Here is a 21,940-nt window from a genome sequence, read left to right as displayed (position 1 = left end):
TTGTTGTGCAGTATGCTCCATGAATGATGAATGACCACAAATGCGAAGTCTCTTTCATTTTAAATACATGAGCTCCACGCAACAGAAAGTATAAAGTCAGCAGTGTACAATGCAGCCTACATGATTCTTATTCATACATTAATTCTATTTCCATCCTGAAAACATTTGCTTGCCCAACATTGTTTTAGTTGTTGCATGCTGGCAATCATAACTGTCGGCCAATGTCGTCATCGCACAGTCCATCCCAGTTTAGCTTTCTACGAGCTGCTGCAGGGATTACCCATTACCAAGTACCAACATCAATAGTACATACCGGCACTACATACCTTTGTCATCAGTGATGAACATTTGACTTTTGATGTCCCTTCCACCAAAACTTTGTTGACCTGCGACGTAACTCTAGTCTCTACTCAGCTCAATCTTGGCGAACACGCAGAGAAAGTTCAGCCGACTTGGCCGATTAAGTATCCCTTGCTTACACCGGCACCACACTTTAATATGCAGTGATCTCTGTCACAAGATACTGGGGAATCAAATGATCCGATTCGGCGATTGATGTCCTTATTCCGCAACTCCGTTCATCTAAATTACTAAGTATATCTAATAGTTCTGCCGATCCAGACGACAGAGGGAATTAATGTTGTTTTCTCACTGCACGAAAATTTTAACGATTCTTTCAGGCATTAGCAGAACATGTACAGGCCGACATTTGATGCAAAGTAGAGAGCACTTCAACCGGATATGTCCATCTGTAAAGTCGGACTTGAGGACAATGCTCAAATGTCGGTCGCGGTGGTAGTGGCCCTGTGCTTTGGCAGCACCAGAGCTTCGCACGCTGTTTCCCGTATTACACCCGACAGCAAGTTTTTCCGACGTGACAAGCTGAATGGCTTCTGTGATATCGACTTGTCGTGACGCGGAGCGTCTGCCTTGTTGTTTACCCTATCCGTCTGGCCCTCATTCAGAAGCACACAAGCGTGACGACGAAGAGCGGCACCTGCTGGAATCGCTCTGGCTGGAATGGTATTACCCCATCTACGACAAATAATTACGCAGGTAGGTTGGAAGTTCGAGTCGTAGTCGGCATTGGTCATGCTTGTACTAAGGTGAACACGGTCTAAGGCTATGTAGAAAAAGCTCTTGAGCTCTGCAAAAGCAGGCCCGTAAATGATTTTAATCTATGACTAAAATGTTAAAAGGCTAGTTTTCAGTATGTGTTTTCACATCAGCCCGATGTTTGGAAATAGCGCGCTATTTTCTGACTTGGGAAATTTTCCCGATAGCGAAATAGCGCGCTATTAATTTTGATAATGTGATCACAAATTAACGCGCTAATTGTATCGCTCTGATCGAGAAAATTTTTTGAGTCCAACTCGGGAAATTTCTGAAATAGCGGGATAGTAGCGCGCTATTTGATAATATGAAAACGACTCGAGAAATTAGCGCGATGCATCCCATTAGGCGTTTTCACATCAGCCCGATGTTTCGAAATAGCGCGCTATTTTCTGACTTGGGAAATTAACGCGATCACGAAATAGCGCGCTATTTGATATTAGGCGTTTTCACATCAGCCCAATAAAAATCCAAGCTCGAGATATTTTTTAATTTCGCAAGTCAGAAAATAGAGCGCTATTTCGAAACATCGGGCTGATGTGAAAACGCCTAATGTGAACACAAATTAGCGCGCTAATTGTATCGCTCTGATCGAGAAAATTTCTTGAGTCCAACTCGGGAAATTTCTGAAATAGCGGGATAGTAGCGCGCTATTTGATAATGTGAAAACGACTCGAGAAATTAGCGCGATGCATCCCATCATGCCTAGCGTGTGTGACCCGATCGATCGAGGCAAACTGCACACAAATCATGAGGAATTTTTATAAGTGCACACATTACTAATGCTGTTTGCACATGCTCAGCTGTCGAATTAGCTCGAAAAAAAATTCGGGCTTATTCTCTTCGGGCTGATGTGAATAAGAAATGAAATAGCACGCTAATTCGCAATCGCGAAAAATATTTCGAGCTTGGATTTTTATCGGGCTGATGTGAAAACGCCTAGTGTGAGGTTACTTGAGAGCTATGGTATATTAATTTTAACTGTAGGAAAAAAAAGCACATACAAACAAATAAATAATTTGGAACTATCGTTTAATAGAGGTTTTCCCAGTCAATTTCATACTTTTGTCAGTAGGCGTTTTCACATCAGCCCGATGTTTCGAAATAGCGCTCTGTTTTGCTGACTATTTTCTGCGAAAAATATCTCGAGCTTGGATTTTTATCGGGCTGATGTGAAAACGCCTATTTCAAGTTCCTATATTCCGAGCATTCAGTTTCACGCATTCCACGCTCGCAGCACTGAATCGGCAAATCAAATTCAAAATCCGGTCATTCGAATTCACTATCGGAGCATTCAAATTCATTGTCGGAGCATTCAAATTCACTATCGGAGCATTCAAATTTAAGAGTGGAGCACGCATTTCAGCAATGAGCATTCAAATTTATGTCAAGCTGGCGACGGAATCTCGTCGGTCATTCAAATTCGTGAATAGGCAACCATCTACATGTTCCAAATAGCTGCATTCAATTTAAAAGAAGGCCGGAATTTAGTTAGTTTAGGGCCGTGTATAGGCGTTTTCACATCAGCCCGATGTTTCGAAATAGCGCGTTATTTTCTGACTTGGGAAATTAACCCTATCACGAAATATCGCGCTATTTGATAATGTGAACACATATAGCGCGCTAATTGTATCGCTCTGGTCGAGAAAATTTCTTGAGTCCAACTCGGGAAATTTCTGAAATAGCGGGATAGTAGCGCGCTATTGATAATGTGAAAACGACTCGAGAAATTAGCGCGATGCATCCCATTATGCCTAGCGTGTGTGACCCGAGCGATCGAGGCAAACTGCACACAAATCGTGAGGAATTTTTGAAAGTGCATACATTACTGATGCTGTTTGCACATGCTCAGCTGTCGAATTAGCTCGAAAAAATTTCGGGCTAATTCTCTTCGGGCTAATGTGAATAAGAAATGAAACAGCGCGCTAATTCGCAATCGCGAAAAATATCTCGAGCTTGGACTTTTATCGGGCTGATGTGAAAACGCCTAATGTGTGTCTTTTTCATTTAGCTGTGAATATATCGGGATTTATGATGAATATTATTTATTTTGCAGTAGAGGTCCACCTGTTCATTGACAAATATGAACCCGGGCTTCACGAAAAGGAATATGCAGGCACATGTCCCTCTGATAGGACGTAAAATGGAGGTTCCATGTGTGACAGAGTCACAACTGCATGCACGCAAAAGATCCCACTTCATTAAAATTTATCGCAAAGAGCAGAGTGTTTAACCCGGTGTAGTGGTCCCACCTTATATCCAACTGGACCTCACAGAAGAACAGCTATTGCAGCCATCTTCTTACATGGAAAATGAAACAAAATAAAACAAACATGATACGGAAGGTTGGTTGACACCTTCAGAAAAAAAAAAGCAATTTCGGCTAGGCTTACATTGAAACTGATAACATGAACACTGTATACGTCTTATTTGTTGTTTATTGTTATCTTACTGATTTACTTTTGCGGGACTATGTGAGGTCATTGTGTGTCAGTTTGTCTTTTATTGATGCATTACCATTATGTGGTTAGTGTTTGGGCGTTGCCAGCATGTATGCAGTATCATCAAGAAATATGATTAGATTGTTGTTGTGTTGTTTAGATGCACTGCTGATTGGACCTTACAATTTAGAATTTTTTTAGATGAAAACAAAGAATACATGAAAAGAGAACAATGTATAGAACCGTTAAACAATAATGATTACACTATAATATGCAAGCATTCATTGGTTGTGTATGCCTTTTCTCCTTTCTTAAAAAAGTCTATTCCATTTTCCTCGTTAAATTGATTGCACTAAGTAGGAACTTGATCGCCTCAAAATGAAATTGAACGCTCCAAACAAGCTCATCGGGACTATCACATGACTTCCGCGTGAATTTGAATGCATTTTAATTTGAATGAGTAGGAAATGCAATGCTCGCATTTAGAAATTGAACGCCCAATCGTGAATTTGATTTCACGAAAACGAAATAGAACGCCCATAGGCCTAAGTGAAATTGATCGCTCGGATTCTGAATTTGAATGCCCGAATATTTCCGCGTGCGTGCGCTGGGTGAATTTGAATGCACGTTATATGAATTTGAATGACCAAAACATGAAATTGACCGGGAAAACCTATTAAATATGCAATTTTAAAGAACGTAAAAGTTTGAAGAACAAAACTATGTGTGGTTTCAAATATATGACATAGCCATCTTTGAAGTTGTGTATCATTAAAAGCAAACAGCTTTTTATTACGTTTGAAATGTTACACCTGTTCTTACTTTAACGTTTCTTTCGTCTTATTTCCTCTTTCCCATCTGATGGTTTGTAGGACGAGGCCAGTATCAATAAAATAAATATTGAAAATTACAACACTGAAAATCACAGTATAGGCACTTATTACCAGCCAACTTTGATAGTCTTCATCGATATGGTTATGGAAAAAGTAACAAGCCCTGGAAAAAATCATAATACCCAATCTGTGAGTGTTAAGTAATTTAACCATAGGTGCCTTCTAGGGAAACTTTAACACTCTTTAGAAGTTGACATTAAAGAAACATAGATAATTTATTATATCGTAAGTCATTTGATAAAATCAGATATCACAAAACCGTGGAATTCAAAGTTGAACATGTTTATTGAAACAGTGCTATTGGTCATAATCAAACAATTATATATGCATATTATATGAAATGTCAGTGTCATGGTCTTACAAGTCTTGCATTCGCTGGCTCAAAATTTTCAGTAGATTGCTTTTAGTTTACAAGCATTAAAAACGAAAAAATCCGCAGCCTCCACATCTTATTGTCACTACATTAAAGGCATAATTTACCATTTGCAATTAAAACAAGTGCTTAAAATAGTTCGAAAATGTGAGTTTGGGATAGAAAAAAACCACTGTAAAAATGTGAATCAATATAATCGATGTTAAGTATTGTTAGATACACAAAATGTGAACAACAGTTATAATAAAAATGTTTTCAGACTAAACCGTCAACAGTTATAGTTTCATGAGAAAAATACTGATCTCTCCTTATATTTTAGGCTTTATTTCGGAAATTCTATATGGTAAGATGTTTTGTGACACAACAGACCTATATCATGGCTCGACACTAACTTTTTTGTTTGGTGGCCCGATGGGGCCACCAAAATCCTAAATTTCAAATTTTTGGTGGCCCGAGAGAAAAATTTGGTGTCCCGAAAAAAAAAATAAAAAACATTAAAAGTCCTTTTTTTTAATGAGTCAAATATTTAAGTTTTATGATAGTAAGAATTAGAAGTTGGACATAATTATCTACTCATAAATAAACTTCAACAAACTTGCAACACTCACTCTCAGGCACTCATTCAGTCTTTTTTATCCATCCTTTCAACAAATTTAACTGCTAATTTCCGTCGTAAAAAGTTGCGAATTTATTGACATACTTTTCAAAAAATTTTGGTGGCCCGAGGCGGGCCACCAAATTCGCCCTTTTTTGAAATTTGGTGGCCCGACTTTCATTTTTGGTGGCCCCGGGCCACCGGGCCACCGTTAGTGTCGAGCCCTGCCTATATACATATGCATCAAATGTAATATTTTGAACATTTTTTAAATCTCTGTTCCCAAAGGTAAACAGGACCTTTAACTACCGGTACCACATGGGCCTAATGATCTTATAGCCATGCACACATAATTTTGAAAGGGGAGGGAGGAGGCAGTTAGGGGTGGATCCAGGAATTCCGTAAAGAGGAGGCCCCTCTGCAAAATTAAAGGGGGGTGCACGCACCCCCATTTTTCTTTTTATTGCTTTTGTTTTACCAAAAAATAAAGAGGGGGCGCGTGCCTGGTACGTCCCCTCTGGATCCGCCACTGGGGATGGGGGTGGGGATTTGTGTTATATATTGCAAAATAATGATCTTTATGATAAAGATTATGTACAAACCAACGAAAGGATTGTGCGGTGAAGGTTATCGTATCTTTATTTGATTTCCAAATGTGATTTTAACAGAGGTCACTATTTCTTGAAAAAAAAGTAGCCATTTGGGGCACATTATATGACTCTTTCCCTAATTTTAAGGGATGGCATAGTTTTGGCTGGGATGGGACTCCAAGTTTCCAACTGTTTCTGTGAGATAACGAGAAACATCTTATTAAGTGCATAGGAGCACATAAGTGGAGTACATGTATTTCAAAATTAATTTGATGAAAATTGGTTTTGAAATGGCTGAGAAATCCAAAACAAAGAGATCCTAAAGAAAGGTGGGACCCACCTTTTTAAGGATTGCTTTGTTTTACCTTGTATTTGAATATCGTAGCCATTTCATAACCATTTTTCATTAAATAAACTTTGAATTCCTCTTAGAGTGAGTGCTCCTTCACAGTTTCATAAAATGGTTTAAGTATATCTCACACAAAGATAAAAGCTGAATCCTCATCTCAACTAATACTTATATACATCCCTTAAATAAAAAACAGCAATGTTTGCAATTTGAAATTAAGGAATAGATGGAGTCCGAACGTGAGATAAAAAACCCCACCAATTCAGTCAGACTGAAAGATTATGACATCATGATAGCTTCCACATATTATCATATCATTTTTGTTATCATCATATAATTACGTTTACAGTGTTGCTGTCCCTAGCATCCCTAGTGCCCCCTTTATTATATATTTTTGTTAAAACCAAAAAACCAAAAAAACAAAAAACAAAAACGGGGGGGGGGGGGGAGAGAAGGGGGCATGCGCCCACTTTAATTATGTAAAGGAACCCCCCCCCCCTTTACGGAATCCCTGGATCCACCCCTGATTATTGTCATCGTTATTGCAGTGATTGTTTTGATCGTTACTTTTTCATTATCATTTCAGTGAGTGGAGCAACATTGGTGAAACAATGTACGTAATCCATCAAAACAAGACAGTGTATAATACCTAACTGTAGTAGCTATACTCCAATCGTCGCGACCAAAACTACAAACATGACAATAAAGAGGTATACGTACATGGAGTAGACCACTCAGACCCCTCTCTGAGACCACAGCGAAACCCGCTCTGCCCACAGAACTACTCTGCAAGGAGATTTTCCCCAGTGGTGGGGAGGAGAAAAATCTCTTTGGTGGCTCTGCCACTTTCATTCAAGCGCCCTCTTTAGTCTTGTCCTATGTAATGTTTTGTCTTTGTCACATCCCCACCATCACCTATTAAAATGGATGCTTGCATGAACGTCGAGAAAGAAGCCGACAAGGTTTTGGGCAAATTCCACGGTGTTTTGAATCACGCTGAAAGGACTCTCGATGAATTGATTGACAACCTTGCTACTGTTCGAGACGAAATATCAAAATGTAGGTATTTTGCCTTACCTTACAGTCTATCACCGATGGTGTTTCTATTGCATCAGAACTATCGACATTCAAATGCCATGTATGACCATTGTGTACCATGTACAGTCCTATGTATGGTTTGTTGATGCACAGTTAACTGCGCTGCGACCAGCAGCCCCATACGCATAGCGTATAAATCTAGGGCTGCTGGTCGTAGTTAATGTACAGTGTACGACTAGAGCATAGACTGATAGAGTAGCGTAGAACGAACCTGTTAGAAGCTACCTCTCGCTCAGCTCAGCTCACTAGCTTTTGAGCTTTAATGTACACCTGGCCGTGGCTGCACTGTAGAGCTCATAAACCATAGTCATAGAGTTTATGTGGGTATTGTACGTACAACTTTGTAGGCCTTTCTCTTGTACCTAATTCAAGTAATTGAAGTGTTACTGCAGTAATCGTATTCATAGTAGGGTTGGACCAACTACTCATCGACCGCCTAATGTTTATTTGCTTGATAAGAATATTTAACACTGAAATTCACGTAAAAAACTTAACCTACGTGATTGAGAAAATCCAGCTCTATCAAATGCCGTTGTTTCCTTTTCGATTCGAAGTTTCAGTGCAAAAATATCGCTGACGAACTAGCGTGGCCTCGTTTTAGCTCCCCGCGGTAAATCTTGTTATTAAGATCGACCGCTGTTTTTGCATTGACAATGCACGCAAACCGAGTTGTATTGAGCACCGTGTTGTAGAAAACGTCAACGAAGCTTTTTAGAAACTTCCATAGACATTACATTGTGCCGTCATTGCGATTCGGTGAAAATATTCATTCGAAATTTTGTCCTTGATTAAAACCATTAATGAACAGTGAATTATCACGTTTTCCCACACCATCCTCATCTACATTCAAAGCCAATCCATTTATATGTGCTTTGCGCGCAGAGAAGTGCGTACTATTAAAGTGTTCAGTGCGCGAATTATACGCGGTCGGTTTAAAAGAAGGTGGTCGATATGTAGTAGGGCTACCATACTATTAGTAGGGTGTCTGATCGCGCACTGCTAACCCTCGACCAAAACGCGCCCCTATCTTATAACACGCAAGTCCCATAGAACGCAATGGAGCCGGGTGCCTACGCTGTTTTGACCCAGCATTTTTGAGCCAAATTTCGCCTTTATTGCCAAATCCCCAGACCATGCCATTAACGAATCCTGACAAATTTGGTATCATATGAAAGAGGAAGTTTTTCTCCATATCCTATCAGAACGGCGGTACATGAATCTGACGATAAATTGATGTAAAAATCGATAGAAGCACATCTATCCCCATATCTCAGCGTCTGCTTCGGTATTTGTATCGCCGTGAGACATGCTAGTAGTTGTGGATATGCTGAATCCGATGGTGCCGCTAGTTTTTCGCTAGCTCCACACCTAGGTGTGGGGATATCGCCTTGAAGATACCCCTTGCAATAATTTTTTGGCCACAGCGAACGTTTTAGGTGTGGCTTCGTATGCAAGAATCCATAGTAACTTCGCGCGAAGGTACTCATTGTAAATTCAATACGTATCGCGTCTGCAGTCACATGGCCTCTGCTGCGGTGTGTGTTGATCGCGTGCGCACATGCAGCGCTACAAGCAAGCTACCTGTGTGTGTGTGTGTGTGTGTGTGTGTGTGTATGCGGCCGATCAGTGAGCAGCTGCTGGAAACTAGTTAACTGAGCTGTCGCTTGCGATAGCTCTGATCTTTAGCACACATCACATATATTGATAGCACTCTGTACATTTGGATACAGTCACGCTCACAAATCACGTACCGTACGTGGCTAATCAGTTTGAAAACGGAGAACATCTAGCTCTAGACTCTACTAAAATTCTATTTACTAGTATTAGTTTTAATACGGTATTATGTGGATTGGTAATGTTCTTATCGTTGCTTATCTATTTTTCGGCCTTTTCAAAAATGCACCCGCGATGCTCGAGTCTAGACTGGCACGGAGAAGTCGATTGTGATTGTTCTCTTGCCAACGTACATACTGTACTACTGTGGTAGCGGTACTCGTATCTGCAAATGTATGAATACCCGATTGACAAAAAGGGCATGCAAAAGATTTCGGAAGACTCGTATTTGGTCATTCATGCACGTACGAATAGTGGTAATGAGGCATTATTTCCAAGCCTGTAGAGGTTGTACTAGTACAGCTTGTACATTTCACACGAGCTGCTTGCACCTGCTCTCGACAGTTGGCTACAATGTACGTTTTCTTCGAACCATGTTCGCCACGCCGGCTGCCCTGGCCGCCGTGCCGCTGACAAATCATGATGTTCTCCGCCCAGTTCCCCGCATTTTCCGGTGGGGCGCGGGCTAGAACTAGCTACGCAGCCTGCGATACGACCATGTACCATAGCGAGCACGTACGAACGCACGCAGCGCGCTAGCGCACACGGGTATGACAACACAATTGGGGGAGTGGCTTCTGCGCTGGTTACGCGTTTTGGCTAACCGCTGAGCGCTCATTAACCTCTCGCTTGAGATCCGCACGCTCAAGCAGCTTCTCAGCGCTATTTGCGAACATGATTTGTGCCATGTTTTGCTCGTTCTCAGCGAGAAAAAGTTCTAATATTGGCGTAATTTCAAAGCTTAATTTCTCGAGATAGGAACATCATTTCGTCGTGAAATTTGAAATATGTCTAATAATAACATAATTCTCTTTCATATGAAATTGTTCATAATCGGCTTTTGAAAGAATTTCAAAAGTTAGAAAAATACTCCAGACACCCTACTATTAGTGTAACCGTAATGTTAGACATTTTTGACTGTTCTTCAAGTTCTTCTCCTTTATTCAATTTCTGATTAGGCCAAGTAAAAAAAGATAGTAGTTTCTCGTCCGGGTTTTTTGAGCAAGGCGATGAGGGAGGTCCTTACTATTTGATATCTTACTATTTTTTCGAGGATTGTCAAAATGAAGGTAATATGTGTTTCTCGTCCGGTAATTCTGAGAAAGGTAACGAGAGAGGGCTTTACTATTTTTTAGCAACCGTAGAAAATTCTGGTTGGGATTTGCCCAACCTGAATTTTTTAAGGTTGCTAATCTAAGAATGTAAAATCCGTTGCATAAAAACTCTGGTTGGGAGCTTCCAACCGGAATTTTGTGATTTCAACTGGAAAAAAAAGTTTTATGCAACAGGACCCTGGGGATGGTACCGGTGACCGACCCTGCACAGCTACAGACACGCACACTTTGCCAATACGGTGCGACACGGCCACTGCACCGGCACTACCGTACCTTCCGACACTGCACACACATGCACATAGTCACAATGACATGAAAATGTATACAAACTCGATACAATCCTCACAAGCACTTGTACAGTACAATTCATCCGCTTGAAATATGAGAAACGGGGAAAAATACGAAATATGCGTGGAATATCAGCGATCGATCGCAAAAATGTTGCCGCTATCGCGTTCACGACGTACCAAGTGCGCTGTACATCACAGCTAGCCCAGGCCCGCCCGCGCCCATCCAACTACAGTTCGACTGCTTTGTGGGTCATTCCTTCTAACTTGCCGAGCTCGCAGTGTGAAATGCATGCGTTATTACATACGCACATACAGAAGCTACAGCTGTACTACAGCTAAGTAGAGGACGCAAGGCGTAATTAGAAATGAGACATCACGATTGGTAGGTGAATTGTTGATTTTTTTTTTTCGGCGGCCGAAAAAATAGTAAATATCAAAAAAGTCGATGCGGCAACTGAAAATCGATGCGGGCGGGGAGTGGGCTGGGACGAGAATGATGAATTTCTTGGTATTTTCAGTGCCATTTTGAAAATAATAAATAGTAAAAAAATCGATGCGGCGGCCAAAATCGATGCGCGCGAGGACGAGAAACTGGTTTCTTTTTTTACTTGGCCTTAATGGCAAAACAGTTCTAGTACGCCTGCAAAATTGTCAAATTTTGCTCCAAAATGTACACGTATGCCTAAGAAATGTGTGGAATAACGCTGTAATAACAAGATATTCGTTGGGTAACAACGAAAATGCGAAATATTGACCAAAAATGTTTGTATCTCACAACTTACCCGATCGGGGTCAGGCTAACTCGGACTTGGGGATAACTCGACCTCACTTTGATGGCGGGGCCAAGTTGTCCCTCTGGATTGTACAGTGTTGTAGTATGGGAGCGCTTCGCATTCTGGCTGGTTGCAGTTGTGATCCGAGTTGATACAATGCGTGCATCAAAGAACCTCTTTGGCGCGCATACGAAATGAACGTCCGCCTATGTAATTTTATATTTAATAGTAATACAGCATACGGCAATCACGAACTGTGTGTAAATTGTCTGAAATAGGGCCGAGTTGTCCCTGAGACCGAGTTAACCTGGATCCTTCTAATTCTGGAATAAAAACTGGTATACCGACTTTTATTTTTTATCGCAAAATAAACAATTCACCATCCCGGCAAATCGCGTTAGCCAGGTATAAAGTTTCTTGGTAGACTCTTTCGATATATTGCAAGCAAATATGAAATGGTGCAAGACAGGTTCTCAAACCCTTACCAGAACTATGTTTTCACTTTAATCTTCAAAGCAAAGGGCTATGCAAACCTATCACTGTCACACACTGAAAATGATCTTGGACGATCCAGGGGTTTAGGCTAGGCATAGGGGCTTTGCTGTTCAAACACTAGAAATGATGATTAGAATTTAATGATGTGGCAATCGACCTCCCACAAGAAAGAGTGTACATCCTTCATTACATGAAGTCCGCATACTGGAAAGTGGTGTACATACATGTACATACCTGGTAGTTATCTTGCATGTGTGCGTATAATGTATTTATAAACATAATTCTTAGATTTCTGCTTCAGTTCTTCTTATCAGTGCTCTCTTATCATCTTTTTCTACACAGCACCTCCGGACCACCAATTCAACATTTTCCACAATCACATCTTGTCATCCAGTGTGAAGAGAGTGAAAGAGATAACATCACGAATCAGCAATGAACACAAGGACATCCACAGTAGTGTTTCAAAAGTGGGAAAATCCATTGATAAGGTGAGTCAAAAGTGTTTTCTAAGCTGGGCTTCAAGAGAAACTGAACTGTTTTCTTGGAAGTGTATATCAATAATTAACTGCAAAGCAATGTGCACTGAACTCTTTGATATAAAGTATACCTACGTATCGATTTTCAGTTGCATTTTATTTCATATGTTATTTAAAACAATGTCAGTTTAGCACCCTGTACGTGTATATCAAGGAATGATATAGTGGACTACATATGGATAAACAACTGCAATTTGACTGTTTTCGTACTTGTAGAGAGTAAAAAAAGTGAGAGATAAAAAAGTGACCTATTTAAAGATGAACTGCAATTACTGTTTCTTTTCAAGGTTTGTGCATTGTTGAACCTACCACTCTGTTGTCATATACATTGTATGTACACAACGAGAGAATGACGATCATGTCATGTAACGTACCGTAACTCTATATACAAAAACAATATTTAAGTACTTTTGTTTCGAGAATGCATACAAGTTCTCTATGAAAGAAGATGAACACTAGTATAGAATGACTTACAGTACATGTACATCAAAGAATACAGTTGCTTCACCTTTCTACCCTTTTTTGTTTTTTCTTTTGCTTTTATTTGGGAGGGCCCTATGCTTGAAAAAAAAAATTACATGAGTTTTTAATGAAGGGCAGTATGCAGTGCACACAACGTGATGAAGCATAATTCAAAACCTATTGGATAATAACCTTTAAAGAACATAAGCAACCTATAAAGAGTTCTTTGTTCTAGGGAAAATGTTAAATACAGCTCTGATGCAGCCACAACATAATGGACAGGATTTACTACAACCCAGTTCATGTCTGCCTTCTGTTTCTCACTCTTCAGAACTTTGTAAGTGAGTTGATTGATCTGAATCAGCACCCGACATATGGCAATGAAGATCGTATGCAACTCTTGAACACAGTGATCTGTGAACATTTCCTGAGGCAAGGCATGCTGGATGTGGCAGAGAATCTCACACAGGTCAGTGAACTTTGACAATCTTCTTCTTACCACACAGCATTTCTAGGTTACATGAGGCTAGGGCTCAAGTTCACTGTTTTTTTACAGCTGTGTGTCTGTTTGCCTGCTGTGCATCATCCATAACACATATGACAAAATTGTACATCATGCAGCATGCAGTGTCCGTTGTCTGTAAATACTGGCATCGTGTTCGTCCTTTTCCTTAAATCGATATCTCCCAACAGGTATCATTAAAATCATTGAAATATGTGTGTAAATGATGTCTTGTACTGTCTTTGTAATGTCTCTGTGATACTAAAAGGCTACCCTAGTCCCATTAATATGAGGCATTAGCTGATTGTGACTTTCAACTGGTGAGAAAATGGTTGTTTGATGCTGTGCATGGTTTTTGCTTAGGTGCTTGTTTGTTTTTTAAGACACTACCAGTTTACAAATAACTGTACAAGGTTGATGTCTTTTTGATTTATTTAACCCCCCAAAAAATGTGATCATGGCTAATTTATTAGAGCTCACATTCATTTCCTTTATACAATACATGTTTCCATGCTGTTTAGATTTTATAAAGTTTATGTGTGTGTATATATGTATAACTTTTTAAGGGAAGAGAAATGTTTATAGGAGATTGATGATATGCGTAGGTACATATTGTGTGAGCCTTTGTGCTGTTTGATGATTTGTTCATTCTGTTTTTATCAACAGGAAGCAGCACTAGATGTGGCAGATGCAGCCAAGGAGCCTTTTGTCGAAATCAACAGAATTCTGGCCGCACTGAAAGAGAAGGACCTACAGCCGGCTCTAGAGTGAGAAACAACTTTTTGACAAACTCATTTGACTGGCATAAAGGCATAAGTGATGCAGAATTCTTTGTCCATTCAGTGGAATGCTTTTGAGTCACTCAAGATTTACGAGTCGCTCTTATCAGATTGTCATGAATTTCGGTTACATCATTTGCCTATACTTCATACTGAGGGGCGATGGATTGATTTACCTCAAGATTTTGTTTGGTTGCTTCAGAGTTTTTCCTTTTACATGAATGTGCCCCTGAAGTTAAACGTGGGGAAGGATATGGCTCAAAACGTTTGATCCATATATTTGTTTGTGACCAAACTCGGATGGTAGATGTCCCTTGGGGAGTTGAAGACACATCAGAGACACATTTTGGCACTTGCCTTGTTTGTAGAATGTAGTGTGAAATCCAATGTTGGTTGTTGATAGAACTAGTCATACATCTGTCTTGCTTTATTTTCTATGGTATACCATAAACCAAGAATTGTTGGTTCCCTATTCTGATCATAAGAAATCAGGAGGTGTAGTTTTGTAGTTTAAAGTCTTCTTTGTTTGTGTCTGTCATATGAATACTGCCACTTTGAAAGTGATATTGCGGCATTTATTGCATGAATGACATATTTCAGCAAATTGGTTCACTGTGAAACAAAGGTACAGTTTATATTCAGAAGTGGGTTTCTCCTCCTGACAATGACAGATGGGCTGAAAGGCATCGAGATCAGCTTCGTGCCCAAAACAGTTCTCTGGAATTCAAGTTACACCGGTTGCGCTTCATCGAGTTTATACGCCAAGGACCAGAGAAGCAGATTGAAGCCCTACTTTATGCAAGGAATGTGGCACAGTTTGCATGTGCTCATCCAAAAGGTAAATTGGATTTTTAAGTGTTTGTGTGTGTGTGTGTGTGTGTGTGTGTGTGTGTGTGTGTGTGTGTGTGTGTGTTTTAGTGGTGCCAATATACAAATATGAACAGTCCAAAACAAGCTTCAGTTCTGTTGTATATGAGGATCAATTTGGGGGATGGTAAATGAATGAACACACTTCATAAGAAGGTACTTGCCAGATCCTGAAAATGAGGAGTGTTGTGCATTAAATGCTAAGATGTTCGTTTCTTGGTTTCCAACAAAGAGTCATGTACAATAACATGATTACTGATGTGTGTTCAAGCATGTAAAGAATAAGAGTACAATATTGTTGCCACCTAGCTCCAAGTGAGTTATTTCTGGTTTGTCATAGGTTTTGTGAGAATTCTCCTTTGTGTCATAATCGCCCTTTGAACTGTGAGTGAAATGTTTTGCCTGACACAGGACTTTACATACTGTACATGCAATATTTGCTTTGTTTTTATTTTCCCGAAGTACATGAGGCGACTAATTCTTGCGAAATTAACCGTTGCGAAAATATACTTCCCATAACATAAATGTCATGTATGTTGTCACCAAGTTTGGAAATCACTAAACTTTACTTGTGAAAAGGAATAACACCCATTTCTCATTCTTTCGTTGACCGTGGTTCTCCGTTGCAAAGTCAACCACTTGTGAAATTGCCTTACAAGTTCCAGTTCGCGAAACCTAACATTCGTTCATCACACCCCCTCTCAATTTTCTCTCTGCAGAGCTCCAGGTCCTGATGGGCAGTTTGGTCTTCATCCCCCAGGGTCTGGAGAGAACCCCCTATGCACACCTCATGGACCCCATCAACTGGCTGGACATCTGTGACGTCTTCACCCAGGACGCCTGCTCCCTCCTTGGTCTCTCCATCGAGAGTCCTCTCACAGTCGGGTAAGGAGAGAGTGGAGTGGTGCTTCACTCATGCCTGAGTGTGGATGTGTAACTCAGCTGTCAGGAAGCTTTCAATATGAGGACAAAGAGGACGATAGGTGGTGTATGAAATCAATCTGCGCATGCATGAAATTTAACAGCGCTCCATCCTTTTCATCTTTAGGACGGTTTTCGATGGAAATAGCATGTGGTCTGTAGACAGGATGAAGCGGCTAGCTGATGTGTTTTCAGGTACAGTGCAGGCACATGTGACAGCATACACTGTACAGTACTGGATGCAACATACCTTTTGGGGACGCAGGTGTCCCCATCCTCAGAAATCAAAACAGCCAAGAAATCAGGACGGATTGAGAAGGGGACAATGGGTCAACTCTCCATCCTTTATGCCGTACCATCCCAAATTGAAATCCTATTGACTGTAGTGGAGGAAACATGGGTAACAGATCTTGACTGCCATAAGGGTCAGAGTGCAAAGGGTTTTACCCACATTGACCCTTGAAAGTAATCATACTGCTAGTGGTAGTCATGGCAAGTCAGATAATCGATTCTCTGATCTGAATGTATTGCTTATTTCATTTATCTCTCGTGGCTGGTTCCATCGATGACTTTCACAGTAAGACTGTTTGGTCATATTGTTGGCAAAGAGCATTTTCTTAGAAGTTTTAAAAGATTCCAGAAAACCGACAAAGGAACATATTCCACAACCTAACCATTGCTGACTCAGATACAATGAAACATATTTCTTATGACTTCTAGCATGAGATCAGCACATATGTTTATTAAGTGTATGCTACTTCTTTGTATGCTTTTGTTTTGTGTTTATTTGCTTTGGTCTTTGTTGTTTGTGTTGTCTTTTGTGTGTGTGTGTGTGTGTGTGTCCGTAGAAAGACATGCAGACCCAGATCTATCTAATATTGTCCTCATTTCTTGCAATAACTACAGATTTAGCTTTTAAAAACTGTCCGGATATTGCAATGTCGAAATCCAATTCTTCTGGGTAAAATAATGTATTTTTTGTAAGTGTCATTGTTTGCAAGAAATTTGAAGTTTTTTTTATATGGTAATTCTGAGCACATTTTCACCTTAATCACTTATGTCCCCCAAGTGTGTCAGCTGGAACGATAGCACTGCCAGCCTTGCAGAAGATCAAACAGGTTATGCAGCAGAGACAGTGTCATGTCATGTGGACTGCCAAGGATGAACTGCCTGTGAGTACAACATCAACATCTTTTCCCGCCTCACAGGGACTACGTGTGTGAACTATTAGTGCCGACTGCCAACGTGGTTGTACAATTTGAGTAAAATCTTGGAATAGTGTCAGAGGCAGTACTCCAATTTGTATGTATCTTTGTGGAAAATGAAGTGAAATAGTGATAGAAATGAGAGCTTGTTAGCTGTATGCAAAGGTTTGTTTGTATGTCTAGGAAATTTTGAAATAATTCTGTAATTTCTGTCATGGAAGATCTGTTTTTTTGCTCTAGGGAGATGTTTCAATGTGCTAATGCCATCACAAAGCTGATGCATGCTGGATAGAATATGAATCTTGGCTTATTAGGTAAAAGAAACAGTAGAAGAAATTGTGACAAGTGAAGAAAGCATGTGATAGCACTTTCTCTTCCCCATGGTTACCCTAGATTGAGGTGGAGCTGGAACCAAGCCAGCGCTACCACTCCATCTTTGCCTGCCCCATCCTCCGGCAACAGACGTCGGAGAACAACCCCCCAATGCGGCTTGCCTGTGGACATGCCATCTCCAGAGATTCCCTCAATAAGCTCATCAATGGCAGCAAGTAAGTTTGACTGCAACTTCAGCTTTAGTGGTGTGATTTTCTTGTTCTTATATTTGAAGGTTAATAGTTCAAAACTCCAACTATCTCTCTGTACAGTTTGTCTTTGAGTGAACGGCAATTTGATGAAATTCAACCTTTGTGGGCTTTGTCGCGTTACTTGATGTAATGGGACAAGCATGTGGTTTGCTTGTAGTGGCAGTACTGCAGAAGTATAACGTTTGTCATTATCAATCTGTTTCCAGTGAGTAATGTGGAAAATGGGATGATGAATTTTAAAAATTGTGACCTGCCTTGTACTCAGAAGCAGGTGTATAGAAGCCAAGAACATCTTCACAAAAAGGTGGCTGTGTAGAGGTATTTCATCATATATACATTGAAATGTAAGCAGATTATGTTTGGCATATTTCTAATGAGACAATGTACTTTTTTCAGGTTTCCTTTCTTGTTTTTGCTTTTTGATGTATTTCACAGATAAAAATTAAAAGTTTTCCAGTATTGTTGAACTTATCTTTAATATGCAGGGTGCCTTCTCTCTGCCACACAAGAAAAACTGGCAATATTCTATTTTATGTTTGTTAGTTGTCATGACTTGACCATACAAAGCTTTGCTAAAGTAGGTACATCGCACTCCTGTTTATTATAACGAACACGGTTATAATGAAATTCCAGATACAACAAAGCAAAAATTCAGGCAGCAACATTATCCAATCTCTGTATTTTTATTGTTTATTTGTATGGTTATAACAAAATTTCGATATAACGAAAGAAAACTGCCAGTCCCGGGGACTTTGTTTATAACGGGAGTCCACTGTACCATAGTTGACTTTTCAAAACAAGTTCATGGCACCATCATATTGAGTGTAAAGTAACAAATTAAAGCATTCTGACAAGTAAGCCACAGACAACATTTATGCCATGGTCACTCTTTCTTTGATATTTCTGCTGTGTTTCTCGATAGGATCAAATGCCCGTACTGCCCCATCGAGTCTTCACCGAATGACGCCAAGCAGCTTCATCTTTAGCACGACAGCGCTACCCCTGGTGACAAGTTGAGACTGAAACGGGTGTGCTAAATTTGTGTGTCTCTTTGATACCGGCCAATTGATTTTGTGACAAATATTGCAGTTTTTGTACTTTCTTATGTGATTGATTCACACTTGTCTCAAACAACTCACACATGTCAGTGATGGGCACTTCAATGATTTTAACAGCCAGTTATCTTGGAAAACTTCAGTCATGCTTATCTGCATTATTTTTTCTATGCAGTGTGCATAACGTGTAGGACATTGGAATATTCTGTTGAATCTAAATCAATCTGGCATATGCAGGAAATTGGGCTTAGGCAGTAGGACAAATACAAGAGTTTGATGACATGCCACAAAATTTTCCCTGCAAAGAGCTCATATTCTGCCTTTATTTCGTTTTATTTCTTACAAAGAAGAGGTGATTTGGAATATCTTACTGTGTAGTAAGACAATGTTTTACACAAGCTGAACCCAACAAAATATGTTTGGGCATGATGACTCTAGGCATATATCTCAGCCACATTCTGGCATATTTGACTTTACACTCATCTACAGCCCACTGACAAGATTACTATGGTAGCAAGTTTACATACACTCGTGAGAAGGTGCTGAGAAGCTAGCCAGCATGATAAATCCGTAGCAGCTACTCGATCATGTTGACTTGAAACATCTTCATGTAATGGAAGTCATGATGGTTGAATAATGATACAGATATACACATTACTTCTGTCTTGGTTCCTGCAAGCTGGTATTGCAGGATTGGGTTACTTTAATTAAACTCATGGCAAAGTCACACCAATATAGAAATGAAAATGACTTTCATTGTTGACCCTGAGGTACAACATTTTGAGTGTGGCATTTCTTTCCCTTCTTTTTCTTTTTGTCTCTTGTCATAACTTTTTTTTTATGAAAGCTTTTTTTTTAAATTATTGCAAAGTACCTCTGATTCCAATTTTCTTTATCAACAGGCCATTTTTCCACATGTTGACAAATGTTACTCACATATATTCTCTGTAAAAGCGTGTGGAAGTAACCCCTTACACATAGTGTACAGTGAATGTATTTCACAGTATCATCAAAGCCCAGTCACACTGTAGGTGATACACCGGGTCCAAAAGTTCTCAGTGGGAATGTTCCAAGGAGAAATTTGCTGGATTAGAAAGAGACTGTATGATGCGATAAAAGCAGATTTTTTTTTTTAGATGCCAGATGTTTTGTTTTTCATTATTATTAAGCTGTAAATAACGCGTCTATGGTAGGTTTCTCTACCGGCATCAGTATCTGTGTGGCAGGACTTGTGTAACTGCATTGTGCTTTGTGGAGTGGTTTGAGAGCGGATCACTTTGCTTTCTGTCTCTGAGGTTTCTTGCTCCATTTGTTCCCTTGGTAATTTTTATTTGAATTTCTTTGACAAGAAGTGCAATTTCTGCAAACATTCTCAATCAGTTTGCCTCTCCAGTTAATGATGGTGATAAATCTAAGCCTATTGATTCACACTTATTTTGCATTATCCAACTGTAGATTTGTTTTCTCCGCTCAACTGTTTATCAACTCTGTGAGCATTGCCATTGCTGAAAACTTATCCAGTATGTGTGATTGCCAGCAATGGTGAAATGTGTTGCGAATTGATTCCCACATTTTTTTCTGCAAACATTCTCAATCAGTTTGCCTCTCCAGTTAATGATGGTGATAAATCTAAGCCTATTGATTCACACTTATTTTGCATTATCCAACTGTAGATTTGTTTTCTCCGCTCAACTGTTTATCAACTCTGTGAGCATTGCCATTGCTGAAAACTTATCCAGTATGTGTGATTGCCAGCAATGGTGAAATGTGTTGCGAATTGATTCCCACATTTTTGTTTGGGCAAGGGAATGTAAAGTTCAGCCAGTGTGGCCCTGTGAGGTGGACGAGACTCATGGTTCGATAAAGTGTATATTTGGGCCATAAAATGCATCCTATGTTGAACAGTATGCAGATCATATATTATATTCAGAAGTGTGTTGGTTCTAGCAACCATTGTAGAGTTCAGTGGAGAGCAAAATATTATGTATATAAAACTAGATTTATTTATTGAACTTGCAAAAAGTAAGTCTGCAAGAAAATGAATGCAAGGATGTCAGTGATGTGCAAAGATTTTGTATAAAGAGTGATATGTAATTGCATGTATATCACAGTATAACAATAACCAAGTCTGCTGTCAAAGAATTTGTGGCATGCCTTTTTTCTTTCTTATTTTTGGTATTATACAAAGAATTGACTTAGATACAAGATCAGCACGGATAGACCTGTGTTTCATGCCCCTATGTTCTGTACACGTTTTTACCAACAAACCCCATCATGTGACATCATGAATAGTGATGTACAGTCAACCTTGCCCAAGTCGAATCGATTTGGACTGAAGAAATAGCTTCGACTTAGAGAAAATTCAACTTATGAGGGACTAAAATCAATAGAAAATCAAGAGAAGAGGAGTTGAAAAGGCCTTCGACTTAGGCGATTATTTGACTTTAAATATGCGAGGTTGACTTAAGCAAGGTTGACTGTACATTCTGTGGTATAAAGTTTCAGGGGTAATTGATGGAACGAATTCAGAACAAACAGAACAGTTGTGCTCATAATAAAGCAATTCAGACATACTTGATCAGTATTACATCTCTGTTTTCTTTTATAGCCACTAAAGCAAGTAAATACTGAAAAAGTACCTATTTTCATGTGAGTAATTTTTTGTGCTCTGCCGAGTAAGTTGAGTTGTGCACGTCTTTAACGCCACTGAATCAAGACATTATATAGTGATACACCACTGTTTCCAACCCTGCCATAGATGTTCACTGTGGGGTCACTCCTTCCCCCTACCAGTGGACACAATGTATATATGCCACCTACTGTGTTTACAGGCCTTTTATTTGGCTGTTTGGAACTTGTAAGACAATCTCACTGGGGGTTGAATTTGCAAATGAGAACTTTGGTGACAGTGTAAGGAATACACATCCCTTTTCAAAAGAAAGCTTGGTGATTTCCCATCTTTGAGACAGCATTTATTGCATTTCTGTTACCAGTGGCAATATTTTTGTTGTGGACTTTGCTAATATCAATTTACGTAGCAAAGCGTTCTTTAAACAATACACATCAAAATA

The 21,940-nt window shown here is 39.7% G+C and overlaps 2 protein-coding genes across 2 annotated transcripts in view; one reads left to right on the top strand and one right to left on the bottom strand.

The window, feature by feature from the left end:
- Positions 1-789, bottom strand: part of LOC139744863 (uncharacterized) — a 32,485-nt gene extending 31,696 nt beyond the window's left edge. Inside the window, exon 1 of the mRNA XM_071655275.1 lies at positions 327-789. The gene's annotated coding sequence lies outside the window, so the exon portion shown is untranslated. The remainder of the gene's footprint in view (positions 1-326) is intronic.
- A 6,477-nt stretch (positions 790-7,266) lies between these two features.
- LOC139744861 (E3 ubiquitin-protein ligase RMND5A-like) lies at positions 7,267-20,382 on the top strand. Its single transcript, XM_071655273.1, has 9 exons — positions 7,267-7,413; positions 12,301-12,446; positions 13,288-13,425; positions 14,125-14,225; positions 14,909-15,075; positions 15,824-15,989; positions 17,095-17,197; positions 17,624-17,778; positions 18,737-20,382. Exons 1-9 carry the CDS (start codon positions 7,278-7,280, stop codon positions 18,798-18,800), a joined length of 1,176 nt encoding a protein of 391 aa, XP_071511374.1. The 5' UTR covers positions 7,267-7,277; the 3' UTR covers positions 18,801-20,382.
- The last annotated feature ends 1,558 nt before the right edge of the window (positions 20,383-21,940 follow it).

This window comes from Diadema antillarum, unplaced genomic scaffold, assembly GCF_040938485.1.
Source record: "Diadema antillarum isolate AM-2024a unplaced genomic scaffold, OU_Dant_1.0 seq00001215_RagTag, whole genome shotgun sequence".
Lineage (NCBI taxonomy): Eukaryota > Metazoa > Echinodermata > Echinoidea > Diadematoida > Diadematidae > Diadema > Diadema antillarum.
The sequence above is the reverse complement of the archived record's forward strand: the minus strand, read 5'-3'. Positions and strand labels throughout refer to the sequence as shown.